This window comes from Rutidosis leptorrhynchoides, chromosome 8 (genome assembly GCF_046630445.1).
Source record: "Rutidosis leptorrhynchoides isolate AG116_Rl617_1_P2 chromosome 8, CSIRO_AGI_Rlap_v1, whole genome shotgun sequence".
In the NCBI taxonomy this organism is placed as follows: Eukaryota; Viridiplantae; Streptophyta; class Magnoliopsida; order Asterales; family Asteraceae; genus Rutidosis; species Rutidosis leptorrhynchoides.
This window is the reverse complement of record NC_092340.1, coordinates 91522825-91541799: the sequence shown is the minus strand read 5'-3', so window position 1 is coordinate 91541799 and position 18975 is coordinate 91522825. Positions and strand designations below refer to the sequence as shown.

Sequence of the window (18975 nt, the reverse complement as noted above, 5' to 3'; positions counted from 1 at the left end):
GGATAATTAATTTGAAGATAGGTTCGACAGACTCCAATGAGTTGTCACTCAATTGGACAATACCCCCCATCTATTAATAGTCAATAGTCCAATTTCCACAAGTGTCGGTCTTTTGCCCAAACCTTAATTATGGTACAAAATCCAATAACCCCGTCTTAATATTTAGTCAAACATCACGATTACTTCGGCTTAAATAAGCATAATAATAACTTAGTTACGAGACATTAATTTAAAAAGGAAGAACATAACTTACAGTGATTATTAATCGTGTAGCGTTACACGGACAGAGTTTCGACTTTAAAACCCGTAAAACATTCCTTACAATAACCCAATTATTATTAAACTTAAACTAAAATTATAATTATAATTATATATATATTACATGTAAAGAGAAAGAAATAAGAAAAGTTGTTTTTTTTCATTACACCGTGAATTCCATTTTATAGACAATTGGTGATTTGAAATTTTCACTTATGACCCCTTAACTATGCTCAATTAACAACTTTTTATTATTTATTATTATTCTTATTATAAATTATTTAAATATTATATTATATTCTTGATCATAGTTAACTTGTAATTTTAGCTCCGTTGCGTCGAGCGTTGAAAGTTGGTTCATGTCTCGGTTCCGAATTTTCGAACGTCCTTGCGTACAATTTAATATCTTGTACTTTGCGTTTTGTAACTTGTACTCTTGTCATTTTTAGACGTTTCTCATCAATAATTTGAACCACTTGGATTGTATCTTGTACATTTGAGCTTTTTGGACGTTTGCGTCTTCAAATCTTCGTTTTCGCCTTTTGTCTTCGCACTTATTTATTTAAACAATTACAATGAAAATATAATACAATTACATATGAAAACCTATTATTTAGGAGGGATATTGCTATGAAATATATGTTCCTTTTTAGCCTTATCAAATACCTAACCAATACTATATGCCACCACCAAACACCTTTACTTACCAAAATCCCATGATGATGAACCCATACCAAATGCAAATGTTCCAACAACCTTACATGCAACCACCCAAAAAGTGTACTTATAAGAACTTCCGTGATTGCAAACCCTTTGAGTTTTCTGGAAGTACTGATCCGACTGTAACTCTCAATTGGTTGCGAGAAATTGAAAGGGTATTTGAAGCGTGTCAGTGTGAACCTGAGCTGAAAGTAACATATGCTAGTCGAATGTTGAAAGGTAGGGCTATGATTTGGTGGGATTCCTTGATTTCCAGTATACCGAAAGAACAAGTGAGTATGATCACTTGGGAGCAGTTTCATGGGAAGGTGTGTGAACAGTACTGTAATCTGTTTGATATGAATTGAATCAAGACTGAGTTTCTTGAAATGAAGATGACACCTTAAATGACGATCGACGAGGTAGTAGAGAAGTATATTGATAAACTGAGGTTTGTACAACAGTGGGTGCCAGACGAAGCGTCTCGTATACAGCATTTTGTTAATATCATTTTGCCAGAGTACCGAACTTTTGTTAGAACAGCTACATCGTTGTCTCAAGCTGTTGTGATGGCTAAGATGGTGGAAACTGATGTTCAGGCCGCTAGAAACAGAATGTTTGGTAATGTGCTACAACAAGGTGGGCAAGTATCTGGTCAATCAGGATCTAAATCCAAGAAGTCTAGTGGGTTTAAATCGAAGGGTAAAAGTGGTCAGAGTAGTTCTGAATCTGGATCAGGTAAAGGGAATTGGTGTCACACGTGTCGATCTTCTCACAGTGGTCAGTGTTCTGAGGCTACAAGAAGATGCTTAAAGTGTGGTGTGGTTGGGCATGAGTCTTCAGCATGTCCGTATCCGAATAGTGTGTGTTGGAGTTGTCATAAACCAGGGCATCGTGCAGTTAGTTGTCCATCGAAGAGTGGTAGTTCTGGGGCAGGGTCAGGGGCGCGTTCAACATCAGCCGGAGGGTCAACTGCCTCGAGTGGGCAGAAGAGGAAGAACCCTCCAACAGCAGAGGCTAGAGCTTTTCAGATGTCAGTTGAGAATGCTGTGGCAACCGACGAAGTGATCACCGGTTTCTGTGCTAAGTTGAAATTACCAGTTACTGTGTTACCCAAGCCGGTTAGTGTAGAAGTAGCTGATGGTAAGATCACACCCGTCACAACATATGTGTCTGGGGTTTGTATAGAGATTGAAGGGAAGTCTTTCTCGGTGACTTGTTTAGTGTTACCTATTCCTAGCTTTGATGTAGTATTAGGAATGGATTGGTTGAGCTCGCTTAGGGCTAATATTAATTGCGATAGGAAAATGATTACCTTTCGTTCGACCGATGGAACCCGTGTTGTGGCCCGAGGGGAGCGGGGTGGGTATAATTTTCCGTTGATAACCATGATGAAAGCGAAAAAGTCGATGGCAAAGGGCTGTGAATCATTTCTTGCATATGTAATTGATGCGAATAAAGAAAAGAAAATTGTGGCTGATATTCCGGTAGTATCAGAATTTCCCAAAGTGTTCCCAGATGAGTTACCAGGTCTGTCGCCGGTAAGGGAAGTCGAATATAAGATTGAGTTGGTTCCTGGAACAACTCCAGTTGCAAAAGCTCCATACCGATTAGCGCCGTCTGAAATCCGTGAAATGATGTCACAGATTCAAGAGATATTAGATCGTGGGTTTATCCGACCGAGTTCTTCACCGTGGGGTGCTCCGGTATTGTTTGTTAAAAAGAAAGATGGGTCAATGCGTATGTGTATTGATTATCGTGAATTGAACAAAAGAACTGTGAAGAATAAGTATCCGTTACCTCGAATAGACGATTTGTTCGATCAGTTACAGGGTGCTTCATTCTTTTCTAAGATAGACTTACGATCCGGATACCATCAAGTTCGTGTTGCTGAATCAGATATACCGAAAACAGCGTTCACAACAAGGTATGGTCATTATGAATTTCTTGTCATGCCGTTTGGGTTGACGAATGCGCCAGCAGTCTTCATGGATCTAATGAATACAGTGTGTCGTCCATTTTTAGATAAGTTTGTGATTGTGTTTATTGATGACATATTGGTGTATTCGAAAACAGAGAGTGAACATGCTGAACATCTGAGATTAGTTTTGAACTTGTTGAAACGTGAGCAACTATTTGCAAAATTTTCAAAGTGTGAATTTTGGTTACGTGAAGTGCAGTTTTTGGGTCATGTGATTTGTGCCGAAGGTATAAAAGTTGATCCGACAAAGATAGAAGCGGTAATGAATTGGAATTCTCCGAAGACTCCGACTGAGATTAAGAGTTTTCTGGGATTGGCTGGTTATTATCGCAGGTTTATCAAGGATTTTTCTAAAATAGCAGGTCCGTTGACTAAGTTGACTCGTAAAGATGTAGCCTTTCGATGGACTGATGAACAGGAGAAGGCTTTTCAGATTTTGAAACAGTTACTGTGTTAGGCACCAGTGTTAACTTTACCAGAAGGTTCAGATGACTTCGTGGTATACTGTGATGCGTCATTTGCGGGGTTGGGTTGTGTATTAATGCAAAGAGATAAAGTAATCGCCTACGCCTCGCGACAGTTGAAAGTTCATGAGAAGAATTATCCAGTGCATGATCTTGAAATGGCTGCAGTAGTGTTTGCTTTGAAACTGTGGAGACATTATTTGTATGGAACTCATTGTGTTATTTGTACAGATCATAAGAGTTTGCAATATATCTTCTCACAGAAAGAATTGAATATGCGTCAGAGATGGTGGCAAGAGTTGATCAAAGATTATGATTGTGAAATTAAATATCATCCGGGTAAGGCAAATGTGGTTGCAGATGCGCTAAGTCGTAAAAAGTCAAGTGAAAATGTGAAATTCCTTCGTTTGAATATAACTTCAGATTTGATTAACAGCTTAAGAACCGTTCAGGCCTGTGCTTTGGAGGACGAACATATTAAATCTGAACAAATGATTAAACGAAAATTGGACTTAATTGATGACTCACGTGGACTAAAGACTTTAAACAATCGTATTTGGGTGCCTAAGCTTGGAGATTTGAGGGATTTAATTATGACAGAAGCTCACAAATCCAGATTAACAGTACATCCAGGTAGTAGTAAGACGTATCATGATTTGAAAACAGTGTATTGGTGGCCGATAATGAAAACAGATATCGCTCGATATGTCGAAAAGTGTCATATTTGTGCTCAAGTGAAGGCAGAACACCAGAAACCTTATGGTTCGTTACGTCAGTTACAGATTCCAGAGTGGAAATGGGAACATATAACGATGGATTTTGTGACCAAACTACCAAGAACTCAGAAACGACACGATATGATTTGGGTAATAGTGGATCGTCTAACTAAAAGTGCTCATTTTCTTGCTACTCGTGAGACAGCTTCGTTAAGTGAGTTAGCCGATTTGTATGTGAAAGAAATAGTTAGTCGACATGGTGTGCCGTTATCGATCGTTTCAGACAGAGATTCCAGATTTGTGTCAAACTTTTGGAATAGTCTTCAACAGAATTTGGGTACACGTGTGAATTTAAGTACAGCTTATCATCCTCAGACAGACGGTCAGAGTGAAAGAACGATACAGACTTTGGAGGATATGTTAAGGGCTTGTGTGTTAGAATACGGTGGTTCGTGGGATACACATTTACCGTTGGTCGAATTCGCGTATAATAATTCATATCATTCAAGTATAGGGATGCTGCCCTATGAAATGTTGTACGGTCGTCGTTGCAGAACTCCGACTTGTTGGTTAGAAGCCGAGGAGAAACAGTTTGCAGGTCCCGAAATTGTTCAATTGACAGCCGAAAAAGTTGCTATTGCGCGAGAAAAGTTGAAAGCCGCTAGAGATAGACAGAAAATGTATGCTGATCCGCGTAGACGTCCGGTAACCTTTAATGTGGGTGAACGAGTGTATCTAAAAGTTTCGCCGTGGAAAGGGGTTATCAGATTCGGTAAACGTGGTAAGTTAGCACCGAGATTTATTGGTCCGTTTTCGATCAGTGAAGTGTTGAATGATCAGACTGTGGTGTTAGATCTTCCGTCAGAGTTAGCTGGTATTCATAATACATTTAACGTGTGTTATCTTAGTAAGTGTAAAGTCGATGATGAAACGCAACTCCTTCCTTTAGAAGATTTAAGGGTCGATTTGAATAAGAAATTGGTGGAAGAGCCGATCCGTGTAGTTGACCGAAAGGTGACTAAGTTGAGAAATAAAGAGATACCGATGGTGTTGATCGAGTGGAAACACAGTTTGGGTTCTAATCTTACGTGGGAAACGAAAGAGTTTATGAGAAACCGCTACCCTCATTTGTTTGACCAAGACCAGATTCCGAGGACGGAATCTCCTTAAGGGGGGTGGATTTGTAACAGACTGAAACCCGGGCTAGTTGTAAGTGGACTATTTTGCCCTTAGGGTTTATGCTAAGTCTTAAGTGCTTTTTATTTTAATTATTTAATAAGTGTTTTATTATATTTGTGTTGTGTCCAGTTTGTGACAAGGGTCCCAGAACAGGTTTGTTTATTTTATTTGGACCTCGTTTGGGTTACCTAATCCTGTGCGAAAGATATCAGATAACTGGTAAATACCCGTGTGCGATGGGGTATTGTGTTTAACACAAATATATAAGCTTTGACGTGCTTATTTTGTGATGTTTCCAGAAAATTCATTCTTCACTCCCGTACCTAACTTCCACCTCTTCAAACCCTAATTCCTAAATTGTGTTCTAGAGCTCAAATTGTTCATACAATCTTGTTTCTTACAGATTACTGAGTCTATCAAGGTAAGTAACATGTGTTTTTGTGTTCAATTCGTTGTTAAATTCTTGGTTTTGTGTGAGTTTTGTAAAAAGCTTGAATTTGTGTCAAAACAAGTGATTTAAGTGTTGTTATGGTCAAATTGTTGTGGGTTTTGAGTCTATAACAAGTAGTGAACAAGTTGTGGTCGATTTTGGTGTTTAAAACGAGCTCTAGATCGAGATTTGAGGATTTCATCGTGAAGTCCGTAGCCTTTGTTCAGTTTCTGAGGAAGATGAACACAGTCGGCCGACTGTCAGTCAACAGTCGACCGACTGAGGGTTGAACCGACCGATTGTTGAGTGAACCGACCGACTGAGATTTACCTTCGGCCGATTGATGTAATACCAAGTGAATCGACCGACTGATAAAGTCAGTCGACCGGTTGTGTAGACAGTCAACCGACTGTCAGTGTCAGTCGACCGACTGTGTGTCCAAGGCAGAATGTTTTACCAAAGTGCCTTTTTCTAGCTGTTATGCTGCCCGTTTATATTTTGGTGTTCAGGATGTAAATTTTGAAAGTGAATTTTGAAAGTGCATAAGTGTTAAGCATGAAAATTTTAGCGGACGCATTTTTTTATGAATTTGCTATAATTCGCTGTCAGTGTGTCTAATCTTGATGGGAACACTATTCTAACTTGGTTTTTGCTGTTCTCGGGAGATAAGGACAAGGAAGAAGCTCAGAAATAATAACTGAGTAGTTGCTGGTAATTGGTGAGTGGGTCTATCTACGGATAGAGTTTAAGTAGCATATCATGCTACTGTGGTCGACTCTTTTACCATGCATAGTGTAGGAATTGCCATGATAGAATAATATCGTTTGCCTGATGTTGTATGTGAATTATGTGTACACTGTGTAAATGGCACCAGTCGGGCCTAGGGAGACTGGGGACTCGAGACCGTGCCTAGGAGAGGTTAGAGTCCGTATGAGGTCAACCGTGCCTAGGGGAGGTTGGGTCCATAGGCTACTAATTGTGGAGTATAGTGTGAACGATGCACCCCCTGCATCTGGATAACTATACTGTGAATTGAGTAGCAGGGACTATCGGTAGACTCAGGCCCGATCAGCTGGGAGTCGTGTGCTCGTACAAGCCGCCGATCCTCGTATTGTCTTATTGTATGCTAGTTGGTAGTTAGCAAGTGTTGTTGTTAGTATATAGCTTGTGTGTGGCTTAAGCTATATCTGTTAGATAGATTCCATTCACTTAGCGGTGCGCTAATCCCCCACATGTTTTCCCCCTTTGCAGGTTTAGGTACTGCTAGATGGGATGGGTATTGATGCAGAAGACATGTTTGACGACCCAACTCTGATGTGGACTTTTGTGTAAATAATGTTTTGTAATAACGTAACACCGTTGTGTAAACTTAAACGTAATTACACGGATTAATGTAATGACGTGACTTATATTGTGGTTGTAAATAAAGTCTTCCGCTGTGTGTTTAAAAAAAAAAATGACCGGTGTTACACATTGGGTTTGTATATTTATCAAGTTTGTCTTAATGAGAATATTTCAATTAATATAATGCTTCTGCAACGTATAAAAAAATGGCGGTGTCACAACGAGCATTGCAACTTTCGATTCACTTACATTGTATATGTTAAACCGGCTCATAAACCCGATCTTTTTCAACAACGTTGTAACCAATGATGTTGTGTAATATGATGCACGTATACATAAGACATCTCATTTGATTCATCTCGTAAACTCTTGCGGGTTGTTATAGAATATGTCAACGACCCTGTAGAATCTCAAAAGTTCTTTCAACATATTTGCGAGCATCAGCTTGTTTCCTTGAAAATAAGAATGCTTTTCATCAACGCCACTTGAAAATGACTTAACAAATGATGCTCATGTTGGATAGATCCCGTTTTCTAAACAGTAACTTCTTTTGTACTCTATACCGTTTGCATGATAAGGAATGTCCGACATGACTTCATTAAGCATTGAGTTGAACAATGGACTAGTATATAAGACATTTACCATTGTTTGTGCCAGCCACACCAAAAAAAAGCATGCCAAATCCAATTATCACACGAGGCAAACGACTTCAAGCATAATAGTTGGGTAAGTGTGATCGCCTCGGATATATTGGTCTCTCCACGCAACTGTACATTTTTCCCATGCCCAGTGCATACAATCTATCATTATTCTCGAAAAACCATGGATCTCTTCACGAGCCTCATAGAATCGTTGAATGTAATGCAACGTTAGCTCTCTCAGATAGTCATTTTCATACAAATCAATGATGCATTGCAGAGATTCCCGGCCTGACATTTGCAAATACTCATCCAAAGCATCCGGTGTATAATCGTATGCAAGCTGACGTAGTGCGCCTGTCAAATTTGAAATGTGTACTAATACTCCATCTGCCACGTGAATCTTGTCTTCGATGAAACAATCTAAAAATGAATTTGGAGAGTACCTTAGAATATCATCTGTATTTCTTAGAAAAATTCGTCGCCGCATCTGAATTCGCGGTTTAAAATTTTCATCATAATATTTGTAACCCTCGTCAAATAATCTTCCATCAAATGATCATGTGCAACATAATGATCACGGCGTATGTAAAGACCTGCATTTTCATCATCATTGGTAAAAAGATTAACATCATCTAATAGGTCGAACGTATAGTTGGTAAAATCGTCGTGGGAAGAACTTGAAGAAGACAACATTGTTTCATGAATCATAAAAATAAGTAAAAGGATAGTTTAGATATTGAATAGATCAGTGAATAAAATGAGAGAATATTGAATGAAAATGGTGAGAAAATAGTTGTAAGAGCATTTATAAAAGAAAAAGATATATAATTTATTATAAACGGCTAGTTTTCAAAAAATTAAAAAAAATGAAACGGTCAAATTTGCAGCGTCGGGGTGTCGACCTTGTGACACCGAGATTGGGATCGACGCTGTCCCTGTGTTAAACCGACGGTTAATTCCGGCGCCGGTTTAAGTCGACGGCGAAACAAATGTGGTACACCGCGTGCTCTTATGAGACAAATAGAGTAAATAGCTATAGAAAATCGGTCAGAGCAGTGTAATATTAAGGGGGAAGTTGCAAGTTGGAGCTGCGTCACTCCAACGTCTGATTTATAATTGTGTAAATAAAACCATCTAGTTAATATATTTATCGTATTCCAAAACGGATCTAACATTGGCCATCACGATAAAGTCACCCACTCTTCGTTACCAACTTTATGAAGCAAATTTCGTTCACGCAACTACGTACATTTTGTGCTACCTATCAAATGTTTTTTTTTTTTTAAGTTATATGACAATAAAACCACCAAGTGTACTGTACTATACTAGTTACTTAATCAACAAACTTTCTCTATAATATATACATTTTCAACAATATAACAAAAAAAAAAAATACTGTTATTATATATTTGCATATACACAACATACATGTTTCCTTGCGCTCGGGGGGCTTGATTACCCGAGGTTTTACCTTCTATGGAGGAGTCAATGTGCTCGTTAGGATTTCCTTGCTTACTTACAAAAAAAAAAAAAAAAAAAAAAAAAAAAAAAAAAAACATGTTTCAAATAGACTAGGAATTTTGCAGAATCCAACACATTAATAAAATCATACTATATTACTGCTATAATTAGTTGGAGATGCTTTAACGAGAATCGTCATTAGTGACGAACAAATTTTATATTCACTACTTTACTTACAAAAACTAAATAGTCAACACTTATTTTCGGGTGAAGAAACCACACCATAGTTATCATACAACTCGTCACATGGTAACATAGTTTTCAGTTATCTAATAGGTACATTCATTCATATTCATATTCATAATCATTCATATTCATAATTCATTCATTCAGTACATATATAAATACGTACACCCAGTCCCGTTCCTCTCCTTACCTTAAAATAATAACAAGAATTTATTGCCTGCCCTGTTTCTTCTGGGCCTCCTTAACAAATTCTTTAATTGATCTAACCTCATAAAAAGTGTTGTGTTGATACTTGATATGGGCAGAAGTAGCAGCAGCAGTAATGGATCATTTAGATCGGTTTTTATGCATGCTGATTGGGTGGATAAGTTACTAATGGGTCTTGGAATTTTGGGTTCGATCGGTGACGGAATTTCGATGCCAACGATGTTACTTATCACCAGTAAAATCATGAATAGTATTGGTAACTCTTCTTCTTCTTCAGTGGATTCTTTCATTGATAAAATGAACCAGGTACTTTTTTATTTACTTTTTTTTTTTTTTCAGTTACCAACTTTTTTAAAGTATGTGAAAATCATATGATTTTAATCTTTTGTTTTTTCAGAATGCTGTTAATCTTTGTTACATGGCTATTGGAATATGGGTGGCATGTTTTCTTGGTAAGTTACTCTTTAATTTAAATTCTTTTATAATTTATTCTTGGGTTTGTGTAGGGAACAGGGTCGGAAACCGCCACAAGATAACCCAGTTAAACTGCGGATATCTTAGTATCCTGGTAGAATGAAGAAAAAAAAAACTTATTCAAACTTTGTCATTTTGAGGAATATGCTTCAAACTTTTCAAAGTATACACATGATTTTTTGGGTCTCTTTAAGAAAAGTAATAATAATAATTACAATTATTGCCATTATTATACTTTTGCTGTAGAGTGATGTACTAAAATGCATATGTTACTAAAAAAATATGTTGCAGAGGGGTATTGTTGGGCAAGAACAGCAGAGAGGCAGGCATCAAGATTAAGGTCAACTTATTTAAAAGCAGTTTTAAGGCAAGAAGTTGCGTATTTCGATATGAATGTAACAAGTACAGCTGAGATTATAACGAGTGTGTCTAGCGATAGCCTTGTGATTCAAGAATTCATCAGTGAAAAGGTAAAGTTGTGATTCAAAATTTATTTTTGTTTTTTTTTAGTATAATTAACGCGTTGTAACTTTTGATAAAATTGTTAACAAAAAATGCAGATGCCTATGTTTTTGATGAATGTTTCTATATTTGGGGGAGCATATATAGTTGCATTTATATTATTATGGAGGCTAGCAATTGTTGCAGTTCCATTTATTTTACTATTAGTTATACCTGGATTGATATATGGAAAGGTTTTAATGAGCTTAGCAAGAAAGATTAGGGATGAATACAATAAGGCTGGTAACGTGGCAGAACAGGCGATTTCATCGATAAGGACGGTTTATTCGTTTGTGGGTGAACAAAAGACATTAGAAGAGTACTCTGCTGCTTTAGAAGACACTGTGAAGTTGGGTTTAAAGCAGGGTTTGGCTAAAGGAGTGGCGATTGGTAGTAACGGTATCGTTTTTGCTGTTTGGTCTTTCATGTCTTGGTACGGTAGTCGGATGGTAATGTACCATGGAGCTAGCGGAGGAACCGTTTTTGCTGTTGGGGCTGCCATTGCCATTGGCGGATTGTAAGATTTTTATTTATTTTATTTAACCACATTAACTATCTCTAGATAGTCTAGTTATTGAGGGTCTAATTTTCTAGTTCAAACGTTAATAGCAGCATATGATGAGGTAGCTAAGGAAAAGGGTTAGAAATGATAACAAGATAACCTAAATCTAATTAAAAATACTCTCTTTTCTGGATAGACCGAACACGAAAAGTAAATCTGTTAAGAGCACTAGGAGTTGTGACTGACTAGGAGTGGTGACTGAGGTCACTTGGCATGTCAGGCCAGAAAAAATGGGGAGTGGTGACCTAAAAAAAATATAAATAACATAAATGAATATAATTATAAATGAATATAACATAAATGAATATAATTATAAAAATTAACATAAATATAAATAACTTCCATTAAAATAAAAATAAAACATTACAATTCCTAAAAAAAACATTACGATTCCTAAAAAAAAGATTACAATTCCTAAAAAAAACATTACAATTCCTATTTATTAAAAACCAATACGAAACGATTCAATTTTCACTTCGAAGCTTGTGTTTGTGTTTGTGAATGAGATTTGTGGTTTGTGTATGTGTATGTGTTGGGTATATATAGAAAGTAAAAAAAAAAAAAAAAAAATTTCAACAAATGCAAACCCGTCGCCTACACGACTGACCTAGGTGGGACGCAAAGAAGTGACGGGGTGGGGGAGTGGGAGACTTGCGACGAGTAACCCGACAGGGTAAGCAGTGGCGGATTCAGGATTTTTTTCCACCGGGGGCGAACTTTTTTTTTTTAAAACCATAGCAATTTTTTAGTAAAATATGGAGTTTTTTGGTCAAAAAATTGAAGTTTTTAGGCAAATTTTGAAGATTTGTGGGTAAAATTTGAAGGTTTGGGGGCAAAATTTGAAGAATTTTGGACAAAATTTGAAGGTGTTGGGGCAAAATATATAGGTTTTGGGGCAAAAATAAAAATTCACCGGGGGCAAAGTACAAAATTTTTACACTAAAATTTCGAAACCCCCCCTCTTCCCTTCCCTTACACTCTAAATCCCCCTCTGGGGTAAGTGACCTCGTCCACTCCCAGCACTCTAAATCAATTGGGTTACTTTGAAAAAGCATTTTGACATAAGGTGACAACATCAAGTTGCAATTTTATATTTTTTATTATGAATGTAAAAGGAAAGACATAATAATAATAATAATAATGGTGTATTTGACTTAGTTATATAAGTGAAAGGTGAAGGTGATGATAGCTCATTGAATTGCTTATTTTCTTATTACTTCAATTTTATAATGATAAAATAATGACAATGATAGATCACTTGGTTCTGGATTGTCAAACGTCAAGTACTTTTCTGATGCAATGGCTGCTAGCCAACGCATACGGGAAGTGATCAAGCGGGTCCCAGAAATTGACTCGGACAACATGGATGGGGAGATATTACAAGAAGTATCAGGCGACGTCGAATTTAAAAATGTAACTTTCGCTTACCCGTCAAGGCGAGAGTCCATAATATTCAAAGATTTTAACTTAAAAGTTCCGGCCGGGAAGACTGTGGCGTTGGTGGGTGGGAGTGGGTCCGGTAAATCGACAGTTATTGCGTTGTTGCAAAGATTTTACGACCCTCAAGGAGGTGATATTTGTGTAGATGGTGTAAGTATTGATAAACTTCAACTTAAATGGTTAAGGTCACAAATGGGGTTGGTGAGTCAAGAGCCTGCTCTATTCGCGACGACTATAAAAGAAAACATACTTTTCGGCAAGGAAGATGCAACGATCGAACAAGTGATTGAAGCCGCAAAGGCGTCAAATGCTGATTGCTTCATCTCACAGTTACCACAAGGCTATGACACCCAGGTCTGTTTTCGATCTTTCTATCGCGTTGTAAATCTGTAGGTGTCAAAATGGGTCGTTTAGCCCCAATTCAATTTTTTTTGTCTAAAAGATATTATGTCATTGTATATAAATAAATTGAAATTTGTATAGGCCTTTCTAAATTTCGGTCTTCTAGAAAATATGTCATGTTCGATGTACACTTTTCATATGCGTTGGAGACACCTATGATGAAAAAGGGTTAGTAGAATAAGTTAAAATGACTGATTAACATGTTGCAATAAACATGTTTGTTGAATAAAGCTACACTTATTGTCCTGTTTTGTTTGTAAAGATTTAAAAAGAAATATATTACCATAGTTTGTATGAGACAATATCCTTTTTCAAGGTTACATCTGATACGTTTAGACTATTAACATGATAATAAAGTGATATAAAGTCTGTTGATGATATGGTTACAAGATCTAGTGACATGTGTCTTGACTCTTTAAAATAATATAAAAGTGATTGGGTAAAGAAACACTTAATTTTCTTGGTTTCTTGTGACCAATTGAATTAAGTTTGAAAGAAGATAAGCATAACAAGTAGATAAGCATAACAAGTACAATAGTAACTTCTACTATGTATATTTGTGTTCCTTTAGTTGAAAGATCCTTTGTAAATAAAGTAAAAATTAACAATTAATAAAATAAACATGGAAGGTGGGACACATACTTTGAATCACGAGTTTCAAATAGATATAGTAATATAGTTTGAGATACTATGATGTATATATTCTTCTTGATTTTCACATAGTCAACTCTAAGGTACGATACTGGGTTTAACCTCCCCCACATGATAGAATATAACTAGCTAGGAACACTATTTTAATGTGTATAATCGCATATCATAAATACAATGCTAATGCTAATACTATACTAATTAATTGCCTTCAAAATACTAATCTAATTAAGATTTAGTTAAATTTCCCCACATGAAGCTCCCTTCCCAAAATATATATTCTGCACATCTCACTAATACTATATACGTGATATATCTAATTAGAACTCACTAGTTGTGGAGCCCTCACGTCGCCGTTTTGAATGCGAGTTAAAAAAAAAAAAAGTCTTTAATCTATTTTGTAAAAAAAAAAAAAATTCGACATCTAAAATTGAAGGGTTGTTCCTTTTGTGAAAGTTGTTTCTTTTAGCGTTTGTTTTTTTTTTAAAAGTTAGTTGATCTATTTTGTAAAAAAGAATGTTTTTCGACATCTTTTGGTAGTATTGAAGGGTTGTTCCTTTTATGAAAGTTGCCTCCTTTATCGTTGAGTAAGAAAAGGAAAAAAAAAAGTTAGTTGATTTTTTTGGTAAAAAAGAATTTTTTTCGACATCTTTTGGTAACATTGAAGGGTTGGTTCTTTTATGAGAGAGTTGCTTCTTTTATCGTTGGAGACAAAAAAAAAAGTTGTGAAATGACGAAAATATCTCTGGTTACTATTGATGAATAGTGCTACATGGTTTTATCTGTTAGATATATAGATAGATAATTATTTATTGTTTTTTTTAAAAAAAAAAAAAAAAAAAAAAAGACACTGAGCATGTGTTAGTTTTATTCTGTCTCTGCAAGTTTTTTCTCAGCCTGTGTTAGCTTTAACACATATTCAGAATTTAAAAGAGAATTAACACTTTGTTTTTATATAGATCCTCATCCTCTGTATATACAAATAAAAGTGTCAAATATATAAGATTTAAACAGTAAACTATTGCTAGATGGGTTACTTTCGTACTAGCGTTTATGGGCTGTTTATTTTTTATTAAATTTACCTCTGTTTTCATATTTGCCTCTGTTTGGAAAGGGGTGTCTGATTCTATATAAACAGACTCCTACTCACATGCTTGTTACATAGAGAACCATTACTCTTTAAGCATGTATTAATCATATTATAAGCTAAGTTTGTATTATGAACTAATTCAATTAGCTTAAAATTTGTTGTAAATAACAGGTTGGCGAAAGGGGAGTTCAAATGTCAGGTGGACAAAAGCAAAGAATCGCGATTGCTCGTGCAATAATCAAATCGCCTCGTATCCTTCTTTTAGACGAGGCAACAAGCGCACTCGACACAGAATCAGAACGAGTCGTTCAAGAAGCACTTGATCACGCAGCCATCGGTCGAACCACCATCGTCATAGCTCACCGCCTTTCCACCATCAGAAATGCAGATGTAATCGTAGTAGTCCAGGATGGTCAGGTGGTCGAGTCCGGGTCCCACGATGACCTCATCCAGCTAGACAACGGATTTTACACATCACTCGTCCGGCTTCAAGAAACCAAGAAAAACGATGAACCTATTAATCCCTACACACCTGGACCATCATCCGTTACCTCAACGTTCGATGTTTATAACACGAGCAGCCGTCGACAATCATTAGTCAGCCGGTCAAGCTCCGCGAACTCGGTCAACCATGGAGGACTCGAAAATGTTGACTTGAAGACTAACCAAGAATTTCTGGTACCGTCTTTTAAAAGACTTTTGGCTATGAATAGTCCTGAATGGAGGGAAGCTTTGTTAGCGAGCACATCGGCTGTTCTGTTTGGTGCGATTCAGCCACTTTATGCTTATGCATTAGGGTCAGTGATTTCGGTGTATTTCTTGACGGATCATGATGAGATCAAGCGTAAAACGAGGATTTATTCTCTGATTTTTGTTGGTTTGGCTGTTTTCTCCATGGTAATCAATGTCATTCAGCATTATAACTTTGGAGCCATGGGTGAACAATTAACGAAAAGAGTCCGAGAGAGGATGTTGTCAAAGATACTCACTTTTGAGATTGGGTGGTTCGATCAGGACGAAAATTCAAGCGGAGCCATTTGTTCGAGACTTGCTAAAGACGCCAATGTGGTATGTATTTCTATATCTGTTGAGTTGCTTAATGTGTTTGCCATCTTTTTAGGAAAAAATGTAAAAATAGAAAACATGTTCAACTTTAAGTTTTACATAGTTTTTCTAAGGGTGTCTTTAAATGTAATTGAATGATTCAGCGCGCTGGATATCTAGCCATTCATCAGTCAGAGCCATTGTTAGAGACATTTGAATGACAAATAGTGTTGAACTATTCAACAATTTGTGCTAAGCTAATAAGAATTGAAATACTCTCTTAACCATTCAGCACATGTCAATTTTCTATAATATCCTCCTTAGATTATATCCAAACACCTATAAAACAATTATATACTTTTTTTACATTGAACACATTTTAAACGCATTGTTGCTGTTTAGGTGCAAGTGATGAAACAATGTCAGCAATGTTTATGCAGGTGCGATCGTTAGTGGGTGATCGAAGTGCTCTTCTAATACAAACATTTTCCGCGGTGACAATTGCTTGCACCATGGGATTAGTTATTGCATGGAGATTAGCACTAGTTATGATTGCGGTCCAGCCGGTTATCATTGTATGCTTCTATTGCAAACGAGTTTTATTAAAGAACATGTCACAAAAAGCCATGAAATCGCAAGATGAAAGCAGCAAGCTTGCAGCCGAAGCAGTCACAAATCTGCGCACTGTCACCGCCTTTTCATCTCAATCACGAATTCTCAAAATGTTAGAAGAGGCCCAAAAAGAACCAATGCGTGAAAGCATCAAACAAGCTTGGTATGCTGGATTAGGGCTCGCGTTTTCTCAAGCCCTTATGGCTTGTACTTGGGCCCTAGACTTTTGGTATGGTGGGGAATTGATTAGTAAAGGTGAGCTGGCGTCGAAATCGCTTTTCCAAACATTTATGATCTTAGTAAGCACGGGTAGGGTCATAGCGGATGCTGGGACCATGACAAACGATCTAGCCAAAGGGGCTGATTCAGTGCAGTCTGTGTTTGCTGTACTGGACCGTTACACGTTGATAGAGCCAGAGGACCAAGATGGTAAAAAGCCTGAAATCATAACCGGTCATGTAGAGTTACGCGATGTTGACTTTGCGTATCCTGCTCGTCCTGACGTCATGATCTTTAAAGGATTCTCGATTGATATTATAGCGGGTAAATCAACCGCGTTGGTGGGACAAAGTGGGTCTGGGAAATCAACCATAATCGGGTTAATTGAGCGTTTTTATGATCCTTTGAAAGGTGTGGTGAAAGTTGATGGAAGAGATATAAGGTCATACCATTTAAGGACACTTAGAAAATATATAGCACTTGTGAGCCAAGAGCCAGCGTTATTCGCAGGTACGATACGTGAAAACATTGTATACGGGGCTTCTGAAAAAGTTACGGAGTCAGAGATCTTAGAAGCTGCGAAAGCAGCAAACGCGCATGATTTTATAGCTTGCTTGCAAGAAGGGTACGATACGTGGTGTGGTGATCGAGGTGTACAGCTGTCAGGAGGACAAAAACAACGCATTGCGATAGCACGTGCTATATTGAAGAACCCTGCAGTTTTGTTACTAGATGAAGCCACTAGTGCATTAGATAGTCAATCTGAGAAATTAGTGCAAGATGCACTAGAGCGAATGATGGTGGGGCGAACGAGCGTTGTGGTGGCCCACCGGTTAAGTACGATACAAAATTGTGACACGATTGCGGTGTTGGAGAAGGGAAAGGTGATTGAGAAAGGGAATCATGGTTCATTGTTAGCTAAAGGACCAAGTGGAGCTTACTATTCGTTGGTTAGCCTTCAAAAGTCTAATGATTAACTAACTATACTATATATACTATATACTATATACTATATATCCACTAAATTTGGTGGAGAATTGATCTTTTTTAACTTGGAAGATTGCACGTCTTGATGTAACATAAATTTTGATGTGTATTGTGACATCTAAGCATGGTATATATTTGGAAGGTCTTGTTTAACTGCTGTTTATTTGAAGTATACTAGTTTAAAATTTTTGTTAAACCGTTCATCTGGTTATTTAAAATAAGAACGGTCTCATGATACTCTTAATTTAAAATTTTTGATTACCATGTATACTTCAAATTGTGTAAGACACCATTAAATTTAAGACCTCATATACTTTTAAGATTTATTATGTCTTTTTAGATGTAGAAAATACTAAAGTACCATTTAAATATAATTTGTTTCGAAAAAAATTCAGAACACCTTTGATTTTGCATCAAAAGATTCGCCACCATATATTATTAGTCAAAGTGGTCACCTCACAATGTAGTAGGAGTATCTTATTATTTTATAGATTTTTTTAACATGATCCTCATGAGCAGCTTATCTCTAATTGGATTTCCTTTTTCAACTGGATTTTAGACAACTCTAATTATTAATGTGTATTAATTAATATGTTACTTGTAGCGGTTCATATTAATTTTTAACCATGATTATTGACATGTACAAGTCTTTTTTACATGTTGATGATAAGCTTTTTTTTTTGTTTTTTTTGTTTTTTTTAAATTTGTATTTGATTATTCAAAAGGTGCAACCTATAATTATTAAGAATTACCAAGACACTTAAATTAAGGGTATTTTCGTAACCTTTGAAAGTTAATTGAGTGATGCAACTTGGGTACAATTTTTACAATGGATAAAATAACCTATATCAGTATTCAGGATGCTAACTTGTCTAAGACAAAGGTATTAGTATATGCAAGGGTCCAAACCAAAGCCCAAATACTTCGTAAGGTAGCGAGGTTCAGCCGAAAAGTAAAGGCCCGTTTAAGACTGCAATCGTAATGGGCAAACCAAAACATCGCAATGCTATGATTCGTGTAATATTTGAACAACTCAATTAATAGACAAAGCCACTAGTGCCCTAGATAGTCAATAAAAAGTCTAAAAATATCTCTCTCAAAACAAATCACTCCCTACCTAGAATTTTGTTCAGATCTAGTTTTTTCAACCATCTTTCTTCTCCGGCACTTCTATCTGCGAGAGTGGTTGAGAGCAGCTGCTACTGGTTCTCGGCGGTTGAAGGAGGTGGTCGAATGTGGTCGGCGGCCACCGCTAACTGCCGTTGGTGGTTTTCTAGCGACCGGTAGTGGCTGACGATGACTGTTTAGTTATTGTCGTCCCTAGTGGCCGTTGGTAACTCTAAATGGAGTTGGTGGCGGTTGGTTGTCGC

General features: G+C 36.9%; 2 protein-coding genes across 2 annotated transcripts; one reads left to right on the top strand and one right to left on the bottom strand.

The window, feature by feature from the left end:
* Positions 1 to 7761: 7761 nt before the first annotated feature.
* On the bottom strand, positions 7762 to 8405 carry LOC139863620 (uncharacterized). The gene is made up of 2 exons (XM_071852233.1): positions 8306 to 8405; positions 7762 to 8132 (listed from the first exon to the last, which is right to left on the bottom strand). Exons 1-2 carry the CDS (start codon positions 8403 to 8405, stop codon positions 7762 to 7764), a joined length of 471 nt encoding a protein of 156 aa, XP_071708334.1.
* A 1216-nt stretch (positions 8406 to 9621) lies between these two features.
* On the top strand, positions 9622 to 17779 carry LOC139862333 (ABC transporter B family member 15-like). Its single transcript, XM_071850927.1, has 7 exons — positions 9622 to 9932; positions 10024 to 10078; positions 10392 to 10570; positions 10661 to 11118; positions 12417 to 12957; positions 14915 to 15811; positions 16228 to 17779. Exons 1-7 carry the CDS (start codon positions 9717 to 9719, stop codon positions 17593 to 17595), a joined length of 3714 nt encoding a protein of 1237 aa, XP_071707028.1. The 5' UTR covers positions 9622 to 9716; the 3' UTR covers positions 17596 to 17779.
* The last annotated feature ends 1196 nt before the right edge of the window (positions 17780 to 18975 follow it).

Coding starts and splice junctions, on each gene's coding strand:
- LOC139863620 (XM_071852233.1), bottom strand. CDS start 8,405: ATGTTGTCTTCTTCAAGTTCTTCCCACGACGATTTTACCAACTATACG. Junction 8,133..8,305: donor CAATGATGATGAAAATGCAG/GTCTTTACATAC, acceptor ATTCATTTTTAG/ATTGTTTCATCGAAGACAAG.
- LOC139862333 (XM_071850927.1), top strand. CDS start 9,717: ATGGGCAGAAGTAGCAGCAGCAGTAATGGATCATTTAGATCGGTTTTT. Junction 9,933..10,023: donor TCATTGATAAAATGAACCAG/GTACTTTTTTAT, acceptor TTGTTTTTTCAG/AATGCTGTTAATCTTTGTTA. Junction 10,571..10,660: donor AAGAATTCATCAGTGAAAAG/GTAAAGTTGTGA, acceptor CAAAAAATGCAG/ATGCCTATGTTTTTGATGAA.